The sequence below is a fragment of the Synchytrium microbalum genome (genome assembly GCF_006535985.1).
Source record: "Synchytrium microbalum strain JEL517 chromosome Unknown SmJEL517_scf0076, whole genome shotgun sequence".
In the NCBI taxonomy this organism is placed as follows: domain Eukaryota; kingdom Fungi; phylum Chytridiomycota; class Chytridiomycetes; order Synchytriales; family Synchytriaceae; genus Synchytrium; species Synchytrium microbalum.
The window spans coordinates 10,624-23,078 of NW_022158425.1; the positions used below are offsets into that span (position 1 = coordinate 10,624).

The following is a 12,455-nucleotide window of genomic DNA, read 5'->3' on the forward strand; positions in this document are numbered from 1 at the left end:
GGGTCGGTGGAGAGTCCTGCAACGTCCAGACCATTTGCAGCTTGCAAGTGTTTTAATACGTTTCCACCTAGACCTTTGGCTAAGATGCCGAGTGGTAGTGGAATGACCTTCAGGGCAGGTGCTGATATGAGGAGAAGGATTAGATAACTTGAGTAAACACTGATATTGAAGTCAAAGCTGAATATTTGAGTCGCTTGATGTTTACCTTGACAAATAACACCACGAAGATTTGGAATTCGAGGCCCACGCGATTGAGCATAAGCCAATACGAGCAATCCACCCAAACTGTCGCGTAAAGTATGAGCACTGATGACGAGGCATTGTAAACCAGATAATGCATTCGATACCTGTGACCCATTAAGAAAACTGGCAGATTGTGTTCAGTTCCAAACACGAGCATGTCCATTTGAGCAAAGACTGTTTCAAAGTCAGTCGCCCCTTTAACTGAATTGTTGACGACCTAACAGAATCAATCCTTGGTCAATTCATAATCGACAGCAAGACAGCAGAGCGATGAGAACTAACTTGAGTTCGTCCATGTCCCATGAAGTCCAACCCCTTGACTTCGAATCCAGCTTGAGCGAAGGCTGAAAAGACGTGCTCGTATCTAGGGCGACATGTCAGATAAAGCCTCCTGCCTCTCCAAGACTTTCAATTCAGCATACCGATTAATGTGCTCGCCCATTCCGTGAAAGTGGTAGACAACAGCAATAGGAGTTCCGGTACACTAAATAATAATCAACAATCAGTCAGAATGTATCAAGTCTCAAACCTCATGGACAGAGATTCAAAAGAAAACACTCAAAATGATCACGACATTAAAAGCCAACGAAACTCACTTTCCAGGTTTTAACATAAAACTTGGTGCCGTCCTTTGGCAGAGTCAGTAGTTCTCCACCCTTCAAGTCACTCATTGTATCGATGTACTCGCCTCCTTTCAAGTCTTGGGCCATATTGGATTCTTACGTGCAGAGTCCGCTTTCTGGTGTTATTTTGGGAATGTTGAAGGAGGACTTTGCACACGAATCAAAGAGGAATTGTGTCGTGGGAGATGTTCTGGTTTCGAAGGATTTCGTGATTTTGGCTTGACGTGAACTCAAAATGGAAGATCCTTCTCTACGTGATAGGATTCCTTACAAATTTCCAAACATAAAAACCATTGGACGCATTACAAGAATGAGGATCAACAAACCCGAGCAAGGGTCGGAACTCAGTTACGATGATATTGATAAACGTAGAAAGGCACCAGTCGACGCACGAATCGCCAAGTATGCAGCAAACGCCATGACTGCTGAACCCAATGCCACTGGATCTGACGTCCGAAAAACTATTCACCCTGCAATCTCCAACGACTCCAAACAGGAAATATTAGCATCTAACTCTCAGTCTCGTCTTGAAGCTATAGATGCCAAATTGAATCTCTCATGGTTGCACAATCCGTGCTAATAGCAGCTGTCAGGACGATACAACAGGGCCAGTTCTGGAACCGTCAGTGCTTCCCGATAAATCGTGTTGTAAATGAAGTCGTCTTGCTGATGTAGTTCCCGCTGATTCTACCGGTGGTGACATGCACTGCCTTATGCAAATCATGTCTCGTCTTGAGGTATAGAGGAACGAGTAGAGATGCTTATGGAATCTAAATCTCGTCTTGAAGCTGTGGAGGTGAAGATGCAGTCGCTTCTTGAGACACACTGTCGTCCCGAGGTTATGGAGGATGGTTTGACGTCACTCAAAGAGGCACTGTCTCGTCTAGCTGATGTAGAGAAGCAGATGAAGTCGGTCCTGGAGGCTCGTCTCGTCTTGATGTGATGGAAGTCTGCATATGCGCATGGATTCTTATGGATTCGGAGGCTCGTCATGATGTTATAGAGGCAGATGTAAAGTCGGTTATGAAGTTGACGTCTCGTCTAGATGCTGTGGCGAATCAGATACACAGGTCTGGATCCTCATTCTCGTCTTGATGCTATGGAGGATCGAATCGCGCTGTTGGAGTCATCCTCACGTTTCGACAGAACGTGCTGATAGAATCGATAAACAATTTACCGATTAAAATTTTATTCCTAAAACCGATAACCTCGTAAGCAAGTCGATGTCTTGACTAGACAAGCAGAACTTTTAGAGGAGGAACGTGGTGAAGTCGAAGGTCGTGAAGCTTAAGCCCTGGCTGAAAATGATGACTTGGCCAATGTTTCCATGGCTTCCTTGAGAACCGTCGTCAAAGGTTCTCATGATGTCAAGAAAGGTAATCGTTTGAAACGTCTTCTCAGTATTCTCAAATTTCCATTAACATCTAACTGATTCAATTCGAAGAATTGCCCAAGTCGTGGCTGGCCTCTGCATTTGCCGAAATGTACCACGAAAAATCTCTATCTGCTACTTGTAAACTCGGGCTATTGCATATCTCGAAGGGCGTCCCAAATTCTAAATGTTGATGAAGGACTTGAAGGATAATTTGACATTCGCCTTTAAGCAGGTGGACGAAACGTTACAGTGATTGTCCGATCAGTCTCAGAATTGACCAGTAGCAATGCCATTGGCGCAGCTGATGCAGTAGTTATACTAGGTAAAGGGTTTGCAGATGGCTTGGACTCAGATTTTGGGAAGGCGTATGAACGGCTTGAACGGCTGGCCACCAAATGCGGCCATCAGCTCGCTGCATTTGGTGGTCCTGAAAAGAGTCGTAGATTTATTTGTCTTGCTGAAGCCGAGACAAACCAATGTTGCTGATGGCCCACAGTATTGTCTGCCAAGCTACTTTGCTGGGACGGAATGTAAGCTATCCTCCAGGAAGCCTCTATGGATCTATGAACTGACAAGTTCTTTTGAAATAGATCGTATTGGGATTTAGAAGGTGCTATGAGGTCTAACCAGGATCAGACGGATATTCTGAGTCAAGTTTATCAATGGACGACTACGGTTATCGGTAATTCTTCGTCAGAGTACAACTAGAGTTTAGTGAACGAGTGTAGCAAAAGAAACGAAAATTCCATAAAACCAATTCAAGCTAGGTCAATACAATACAATTCTATCCAACATCTACAAATCTTTTTGTTATATTATGGAACTTTTAAACGAATCTTTCCCAACCGCTCGCTCCTCCGTGCACCAAACTCACTTGACTCCCAACACCCACCAGATCCGACTAAGCTTATGAGGCTTGATCAACTCTCTCATACTCGAGCTCATCAAGGATACTATCTGTGTCAGTGTAACTTTCATTTTCATTGACTTCATTACAATCGACCATTGAAAGCGTTTCTGAAGGAGCTACTGAAGGTACCACGGGCAATTGACGAGTTGCTCGGTCCAACTTAGCAAGGTATCGATTCACAGCTAACCCAAAGCCAGATTGTGCATCCAAGAAGTCATCTTCATCATGAGGTACACCATTATGATCAAAGTAGTTTAGATACTTTGCTGTGATGGTCTTTGATTCTACGAGAAAAGAATGAAAGGTTGAGATTTCATTCAAACACATCAATAGGAATGCAAAAAAGGTAAAGACATGCGTGTCACATACCTTGACAATCTGGATAATCATCAATCCATTCCTCAACACGATCACGATCATGCTTTGTGAGTCGAGACTCATTAGGCAAGGTCGCTGCCGTCTTGAAGTTCTTTCGGACTGCAGTGATTACACGAGAGCGGAGACTAACCATTGGCTGCTGCTGTTGTAACGGTGCAGCAGATGAAGAAACCTGACTAGTAGCTGGAGGCTGCAATACTGCTGGTGCTGGTGCAGGTGCTGCAGGTGGTTCATTTGCTGGAGGAGTCGCAGCGGTAACCTGTACATTCTTTGAGCTTGAGGATCCAGGTTGAGCTAGCTCTTCATTATATGCCGGTAGACCTTCGGGAGTCCAAGATGGAGTAGGTGAAGCAGCTCTCTCGGATGCTGCTGATTGTTGTGATGGCATAGGAGGAGTAGGAGTTGATCTACGAGTTGGTGTTGGAGTAGGGTACGAGTGCTGTGGAGCTTCAGGTGCTAAAGTGACGGGATCTTATTTGTGTGAGCGATCATTCAATTGAGTTTGGCCAATGCTAAGCAAGTAATTCAAATAACGTACCTCTGGACGGAGTTTGTGGTGCTTGAGGTTGAGGCGGAGCTGGGCGAGGAAGGAGTTGCAAGTGGTTTAAGGTTTCCTCTGAAAGGAGAATCAAAGAATTAGTTAACGGTAAAACGCACTTTCAAGAAGAACCAAAAACTCTAACCATGAGCTTTAACAATTCGATCGATAGTATCTGGCCATCGCTTCAAGAAGGTAGCTCCACCAGTCAATATAGCATGGCACAATTGGAAGGCCATCTTGTCCATATCAAAGTTCTTTTCAATATTGCCTCGAAGAGCACAATAGTTTTTGATTGGGAAGATGTATTGCTCGTCAATACCAATGTCAGTGGAAACGATTGCTGGAAGACCCTTGACTTCTTCGTCCGAGCGTTGGTCAATGTTCGTGATGGCTACAAGCAAGACACGGTTGTGCTTTACTGTCCATTCGATGGCAAGCTATGTTTGAAATGATTCCGTAAGAATTTGTGGTACTTGAGAAATGCTCAACCGTTGAGTCTGGTGATGCAATCATACATGAAGAGCGAGGTTCTTACATTGCGCTCATACTCTAGACTGTCTGATCCAACACTACTAGCATGAATGAAAAGAACTCCAACATGGATTGTTCGTGTCCAAGATTCCTCAAGAGGCAAGCGTTGATCAAATTCAATGTTTTCCAAACGGAACTATTAGAAAGGCATCAGATCAGGCTTTTTTGCAACAATTCCAATAGTTCCCACAAAACCTACCATTCCATTAATAAGGCCCGCCCGAACGAGTTCAGTATTATTGGGCACCAAACCAGCAAGCAAGAGAGGCAGATAAACACCCTTGTAGTCTGAGGAGGTTGCATCAGCGTTTCCTTCATATCCTGGTGTATCAAAGAACACAGCCAAGATCTTGGATAGCGGGCTGTTAGGATCAGGTGGCAGCTGAGTGAAATGATGAGTAGATCGAGACCCACGCCCAGTGTTGAGAATATCGGGCTGGGGGTATATCGATAGGGCTGTTTGTAAGGTAGCTGGGAATGAGCTCTAATTAATTGGGAAGTTCTAGTCAGAAAAAAAAGATTGAGTCTGTCGATGGAGATTCGTTGCTCACCTTGCCGATTCCAGGTCTTCCCATAAGGCTGACATTGTATGACTTGACTGGAGGAATATAGTATCGCGGACTTGTAACAGTTGGGATACAAGCATCAAATAAGTCTTGAGCAAATGCATCTATTAACCCGAGTTCAAGATTAGAAGAAACCCCAAAGTTCGTGAAAAGGCGCACAGCTAATATACCGAGTGGAAGGCAGAATGCCTTTTCGCAAACACGAGGGTTTGCGTTCAAAGCGGTTCCGTCGACGAGCCTTCAAAAAGCAAATGATCTTCAGCAACAAAACAATAATGACAAACACACGATGCCTCACCTCATTGAAACGGAATCCGGAAACGCACGTAATGCATTCCGAAAATCCATGCATTGGAACTGAGGTAATGGTACCAGTTCGAACTTGACGGTGACAGTCTCGTCTCGTTCAATAGTCTGTCCTATCCGAGGCTGCCTTTTTTCAAAGTATTTGCGATCTTCCGCGATGATGAGCCTAGTGTCTGCCTGGATAGTTGTCCTGGTGTGATTCGTGATCTTAAAAAGGAGAAGGATAACAATTAGAATCTACTGTCGATGGAGGTCAACACTTCCAAAGAAACGAACTCGTTACCTCCACTTGACAAGGAATACGACCAGCAATACGATTTGATTCCTTGAGCAAACTGGCACGAAGGTTAACTTCCTCAAATTGGGTTCTGCCCGATTTGACGAGGTCAATGGCCGCATTGAAGTCCTTGGCCATAAAGGCTCGACCAAACGAAGCAACAAGATCCAAGCCATTTTGATGAATGTTGCCAATTCCCAAGACAGTAGTAAGAACACCCTGATATTGAAGAGAGCATTTGCAAGCGAAACTAACTTCTCGTTTTTCGTGAAAATCGACTTCGTACCGATTGCCTCAAGGATTGAGAAAGGTTGAAAGGATCCCCTCCATTGTATTCACCATCAGTGACAATCCAGACTTGAGTACGACCGTTACTACCTCCCATTTGAATCTTTTCAAGCACAAGTTGCAGAGCTGCATGAACGTTCGTTCCGCCATTCATGAGGCCCATATCTAGGAAGTGACAAAATCAGTATGATACTTTGTGTCTCAAAATGCGAAATACTGATAAAACGGCGAGATACGTAATTGCACAGAGGTTGCGAAACTTACTATTGATCGAGTTGCTGACAGCCAATATATCAGAGCTGAAGTCAGATTCCATGCGCGCGGTACCACTGAATTGAATGACACAGAACTCATTGCCACCACCAGCTGGAAACTATGAGATTTGGTTTGTGGTTAGTGGACAGAGGTGTTAAAGTAAGCAAACAATGTCGTATCTTGCCTGAGACACAATGTGGATTCCAATCCGCTTGACATCGGACCACCATTTTTGAACAGAGCTTGAACCGTCCAGAAGCTAGATGTTGTGGGGGTGTCAAGCAGGTTAGAAGTAACCTTGCTTGCAAAATGCACATTCCCTACTACTAGTAGGGAGTTAAAAAGCAAGCAACCTTACCAAATAAATCGTTTGATTTGTTTTCCAGTTACTTTCGTCATCTTTAACCATACGAAGAGGCCTGATATACTGTGTAGTCGTTGAATCCATTTTGCGTCCAAAATGCTATGTTGTTGAATGTTTTGGGATTTTGGAATATAAAATAATGCACGAGCAAAGCATGTAACCCGAGATAACGCCTGATATTATTACTGAGCAAAACTTGTTCTTGCCTGTTTTGGAGCTCGTTTCAAACGCCCTTACGCCTGAACACAAGTCACATGTGTCAAAACTTACGCCTCCAAAGCAAATTAGCAAGCACATGCCATATCAATCTGCTTTGACAGAAGTTTTCACTGGTATTGAAATCCTGATACACGGATACATCTATGGCGGACATCCAGTGGGCTGCGTTCGATATGACTTCCATGGGCATGTTGCGGAACAGTTTTTCCTATAAGCCGCACACTTCTAATGATACTTGCTTGCAAATAGGTCGTTATAGCTCGCCTGACGAAGGACCATCCACTTATCGAGACGGGCTCTATGTACATGCTTCTTCACCGACACCGCCGCAAAGTGTTTTTGCAGAAGTTTCCCAACGGAATGCTAGTTTAGGCAAGACGCCACTTCCAGCATACAATCCATTAAATAGTTTACGAGCACCAGACGCTATCTGCTCGACAACATCTGGATTTAGTACCGATACAGGCTTGCCATTCGTGGATAGCAATGTAGCACACGACCAGACATCTTCTGACAGCTTTGTCGGCAAGTATAATACTTCTATAAATTCAAACTATGGATCTATAACCTCTCTGTATCCTCCGGATTATTTCGTAAATGTGGCCCAGACACTAACACCAACCGAAAATGTACCCACAGCACACGCCGACAACTTCAAGTCGAACGACAATATGGATGGATGTGAGAATCACGATGTTAATCAGTTGGCTCCTGCTGGATATTCAGTGTCAAATACACGAAGACCTACGGATATCCTCAGACCTGTTGAGAATCATAGTCGCCTTCCACCGGCACAACACAAGTCAAAGAGTACGTTTGGAAAGATAACATCGATTGTCAATGGCAGAAGTAATTCATCTAGTGCTGCTACCCAACCACAACTAAAACCATCTCCCATTGCCGGCTCGGACCAGATATCTCAAATTCGTCTCGATGCTATGGAGAAACGTACTATGGCTGCGTTGAACACACGAATAGCTGATCATGCTGTAAAAACCGATAAAGAAATCCGTGCTCTTACCAACAAGGTCGAAGACTTGTCCCGGCAACTCAAGACACTAGCATTGGAACGTGATGACGCTAAACGTCGTGAAGCTGATCTGGTAGCTGAGAATGAAGAGTTGAAGAAGCCAAAAGCATGGCTGCTGACACAATCGGCAATTAACACTATCAACACTGTTAAGGAGTGGTGCTCTACTGGTGAGCTTTAGAGATTCTCCCAATGTCATATGACGCTGTTTTCATTTTTCCCCCTTGCTCAATCATGTAGAGGAGCAAGTTCCTAAATCTGTTGACGCATATGATCGAAACAAGAAACCTCTGCCCATCACTTGGAAGACTCTTGCTATTGCTTATGTCAAGGGGAATGCTAAACTCCGAGTAGTACTGGATGACCTGAAGGACAGTTTGGACTCTCTCTTCAAACCATTGCAATCAAGCCGCAGACTCGCCTTTAAATTTGTATTATGTTCTGTTGCTGATTTGGCTAGTAGTGGCAACTCCGATGAGGTTGATGCTGTCATTATAGTAGGTCATCGAACCACGAATCGTATAGATATGGGTGATCGAAAGGCGTATGCTGACTTAGCCGCTCGATTTGGTGGTGTTGAAAACGACCGTCGTTATATAGTATTGATGTATGCAGCCAAGGCTGACTCGAAACATGACGTCGTTCTTGACGATGAGTCCAATACTGCTAAGCTGCCACCAGCTCAAATCATTACCAAGAATTGTAAGTCCTGTTTGGTCAGCTCTACCGTCTTCTGCTGTTTGCCTCCCAGATTCTGACCGGATCGAAATGAATAGGTTCTTTGGCATTCATGTCACAGCCGGATGGTGGAGCTATGAGGTTGACAAAGGATCATACTAATGCTGAAACGCTCAATCGAATTTGTCATTGGGTGGTTAGTGTTATTGGTCCTGCTGCATAAGAGGATTGTTATAAATATTTTTAGAGGGATGCTGAAGAAACCAGGTCTATAAATTTCTGTACAAGAGAACACGATTTACACTTGAGCAGTTGTTTCTGGAGAAACATTGAAATTTTATTCACACAGAATTGAAAACCGTTTTTTATCATGTTTGACGATTTGGGAAAACCACAACTAGGCCACAAAGACTTACACCAAGAAGATTCTAATCCTTCTACTCTATATCACAATTACTGTATCAATCTTGATCAAACTCGGAAGCATTGATAACACTTCCATCTTCAGTAAACCTGTCACTCTCATGACCATCGTTTACTTCAGTTTCGTCAACTGAAGCCATTTCAGATGGTGAGACGGTTAGTACCACAGTAGTTTGAGCAGATGCACGATTTAATTTAGCAAGACAAAGGTTCACCGCAAGCCCAAATCCAGACAGAGACTCCAAAAAGTCATCCTCATCATGAGATACACCAATGTGATCTAAGTAGTTGAGATACTTTTCCACAATGGCCTTGGACTCTAACAAAGAAAAAGTTTTTTATGGTTCGTTTTTGGGTCAAAGATCTTAAAAGTAAGGATTTAAGCTGATTGTCTCAGGACATTACCTCGAGAATCTGAATCATCGTCAATCCACTCCTCAAAACGATCACGATCTTGCTTGGAGAGCTGGGACTCTTCAGGTAAGAGGGCTGCAGTGCTAAATACATTTCGAATAGCAATGATGACGCGAGAATGAATGCTAATTACAAGAGCTGGAGCAGATCGAGATCCAGACGGCTGATTTTCACTATAAGTTGGCAGAACTTCTGGAGCCCGGCGGAGTACGAGAGACAGTCCTCTCAGATTGACAGATCGAAGACAAGATTGAAAAGTTTACCAAATTGAAACCGAGCCCGAAATTCACGAAGAGCGACTCGGTATCCCAAGCAATATTGTCGAAGAGGTTACAACGCCAAATTGACAACAAGGGAGCCTTCTCGCTCGATCTCTCGACCAGCGGTAAACGTTTCTTTTGAAGTATTTACATCTTTCAGCTGTGAAGAGCCGAGTGTCAGACTTAATCGTCATCTTGCTGTTATTGATAATTTAAAAAAGAAAAGCGATAATAATGAGACACTGTTGTCGGTTCGACCCACTACAATTTGTCCCACTTGAAACAAATGATGATTTATGTTGATTTACCTCCACTTGGACTGCCACCCGATTCGCAATACTATTGGTTTTATGAAGTAGACAGGTGCGGAGCTTGACTTCCTCAATGCTAGTCTTTCCAGATATGACGAGGGATATAGCTTCTTGAAAGTCTTTGGACATGAAAACTGGACCAAAAGATGCGACACGTTGGAGTTCATGTTGATCAATCTGACCGTCTCCCAAGACGGTAGTGAGGACACCCTATTGATTTTGACAAAAGGTACTTAGAAACAAATTAGTTACACCTTCACGGTTCCCTCAACGTTTGCCTCAAGGATTGAGCAAGATTTAGCTCGTTTCCTCAATCAAAGGCACCTTCAGTAACCATCCAAACTTGAACAGGATCCTTGGCCGTTGGGAGCTTGTCCAAAGCGAGTTGCAATGCAAGATATGTAGATCAATTCATTTGAACCAAATCTAAAGTGAGTGAAGTTTAATATGGACGGTTTAAAGAGCGTCAAAATTGCAAAACGTGAAGACTGAATACAAAGGATTTCAAGACGTACTGTTGATGGAGTTGCTGACGATCGTCAAATCAGAAGCCAAATCACATTCGACGCGAACACCACTGCTGAATTCTATGACGCAAAACTCATTGCCTTCGGATGGAAACTGTATTTTTTGGTCACTACTGTGTTGGGATAGGATAAGGGTCGAATTGTTGAGCGATTCTTGCCTGAAAACATTATGGGTCCCGAGGCGTTTTACGGCGTTCCAAACAGGTGGCACGGAGCTGGACCGATCCAATAACTGTATCGAAACGTTTGGTATTATGTTAGCCATGTAATTCACCGGAATAACAGTGTAAATTGCAACAAAAGGCACTTGAAACAAACTTGAAACAAAGTTATACCAAATATGCTGTCTGGTTTGTCTTCCAGTTCTTTAATTGATCCTCGACCATTTGCAAAAGGTCGAGGATCCGAGGAAGCCATTTTGGAATACTGTGCGCCACTGTTTGCAAAGAAGATCTTGTGCCTTGTCGCGATATTTTGGATTCTCAATCCCAGCGAAAATTGAGAGGGGGAGAGCGTACGAAGGTGCAGCATGTGGGTCATGTGTTTTCCCAATATCTACAACTGTGAATCTTCAAGCGCATAATTTCGCATTATAATCCAGCGGTCAAGAATGTGTGGAAAAAAAGTAACCATTCAATAGTTAGGTGGCTAGTGAAGGGTCGCCTTTCTGTGCCGACCTCCCTATCGACGTGCTGACCTCCCTTCCGGCGAAAGACGATTGAGAGGTTGCAAGATGTAACATAAATTTTATTGTGATGACATTTCTTTCCTCTCGATCTCTGGAAGGTGACATCTCCAAACGCAAATGTTTTGTCCGTCCGTTTCAAGATTCGAGAGGACTCATATTCAGTAGAATTCAGTACGTGTAATCTTTGCAGTTATCAAGGTGGGATGTCAACTTGGGCTCAAAGTATGGTAGGAGACGCCGTTCACTATTCAACTGGTATGTCTGGAGTGATTCTACAACCTTTTAAACAAGGTTTTTTTTGACTGTCTTTCTTGCCATAGGTGGTCATTTTCATTCATTTTAAGATGCACAAGGCCATTCCTCGCACCCAACTCTGCCAGCCTTCTTCTAGACACAAGATAACAGCACTCTCCATCCTCTGGCGCCACAGGAATAATGGTAGAATCGGCCTCGATCTAGTCCTCCACTCGTAAAAACCATAGTCGTTCACCACCGCCGCCAGGATTGCTTCCTACACATGCACCACAAAGCAAAACAGTTACAGGCAGCCAAATGGTTTCTCTGAAATTAATCTAACAGAACCATCAACAAATGGTCCCTATGATAGTACTCGATATACAGATGATCTCGTAGATACTCCCCAAAGGACTTCATCACTTCAGCAACAACCCGAATGTTCAGCATCAGCCGACAATCTTATGGACTTGGGCGTGGATTGGAAGGATCCATTCCAGACTATTTCAACGAAATCATCATTGGATTCTGCTGTATGTATTGCTGAAGAAGGAGACAGCAGTATGAGCAGTCAATCTAATGGTGTTGAATTCGAAGTTCCAACTACAGCCTCTAATATGTCAAATCATGGCATGGATGAAATAGTAATGCCACATAATAGTGGTCTGTCTCGTCTTCAAATAGTCGAAGAACGAACCAAGTCTTTGTTGGAGTCGAGATCTCGTCTCGATGCTATGGTAGAACGGATGGAACCTCTCTCAACGATGCATTCTCGTCTTAGTGATGTAGAGGATGGATTGAAGTCGCTGAAGGAGTCAAATTCATCCTAAGACGAACTAGAAGGATGTTTCTGGATTTGTGGTCTGTACTTTCATAGAACATCCCAACCATGAAGCCAAAGAGAATCAGCGAGTTCAAAAATACAAACAATTTATTTCAAACCTATGTCTTACAGTTTACTAGTGAGATGTTTTGCACGTTTCGTCATCCAGTCAATATAATCCTTGATGATAC

The 12,455-nt window shown here is 43.6% G+C and overlaps 4 protein-coding genes across 4 annotated transcripts in view; all 4 read right to left on the reverse strand.

The window, feature by feature from the left end:
* The window catches only part of SmJEL517_g06098 (uncharacterized protein), a gene marked incomplete at both ends in the record, with an annotated part of 1,954 nt that extends 1,001 nt beyond the window's left edge, over positions 1–953 (reverse strand). Inside the window, 6 exons of the mRNA XM_031172024.1 lie at positions 32–121; positions 206–285; positions 348–460; positions 526–607; positions 666–727; positions 840–953. Coding sequence (XP_031022002.1) covers positions 32–121; positions 206–285; positions 348–460; positions 526–607; positions 666–727; positions 840–953 — 541 coding nt within the window. The remainder of the gene's footprint in view (positions 1–31; positions 122–205; positions 286–347; positions 461–525; positions 608–665; positions 728–839) is intronic.
* Positions 954–3,148: 2,195 nt separating this feature from the next.
* Positions 3,149–6,741, reverse strand: SmJEL517_g06099 (uncharacterized protein; the record flags this gene model as incomplete). The annotated part of the gene is made up of 13 exons (XM_031172025.1): positions 3,149–3,435; positions 3,521–3,985; positions 4,068–4,145; positions 4,213–4,507; positions 4,606–4,737; positions 4,801–5,085; positions 5,153–5,271; positions 5,338–5,405; positions 5,466–5,680; positions 5,757–5,969; positions 6,037–6,203; positions 6,303–6,411; positions 6,652–6,741. The coding sequence occupies 13 exons, from the start codon at positions 6,739–6,741 to the stop codon at positions 3,149–3,151; spliced, it is 2,523 nt and encodes an 840-aa protein (XP_031022003.1).
* A 2,304-nt stretch (positions 6,742–9,045) lies between these two features.
* SmJEL517_g06100 (uncharacterized protein) lies at positions 9,046–10,936 on the reverse strand (the record flags this gene model as incomplete). Its single annotated transcript, XM_031172026.1, has 5 exons — positions 9,046–9,326; positions 9,413–9,645; positions 9,756–9,841; positions 9,990–10,202; positions 10,838–10,936. The coding sequence occupies 5 exons, from the start codon at positions 10,934–10,936 to the stop codon at positions 9,046–9,048; spliced, it is 912 nt and encodes a 303-aa protein (XP_031021996.1).
* A 1,441-nt stretch (positions 10,937–12,377) lies between these two features.
* SmJEL517_g06101 (uncharacterized protein) overlaps positions 12,378–12,455 on the reverse strand; it is a gene marked incomplete at both ends in the record, with an annotated part of 1,229 nt that continues 1,151 nt past the window's right edge. Inside the window, one exon of the mRNA XM_031172027.1 lies at positions 12,378–12,383. Coding sequence (XP_031021997.1) covers positions 12,378–12,383 — 6 coding nt within the window. The remainder of the gene's footprint in view (positions 12,384–12,455) is intronic.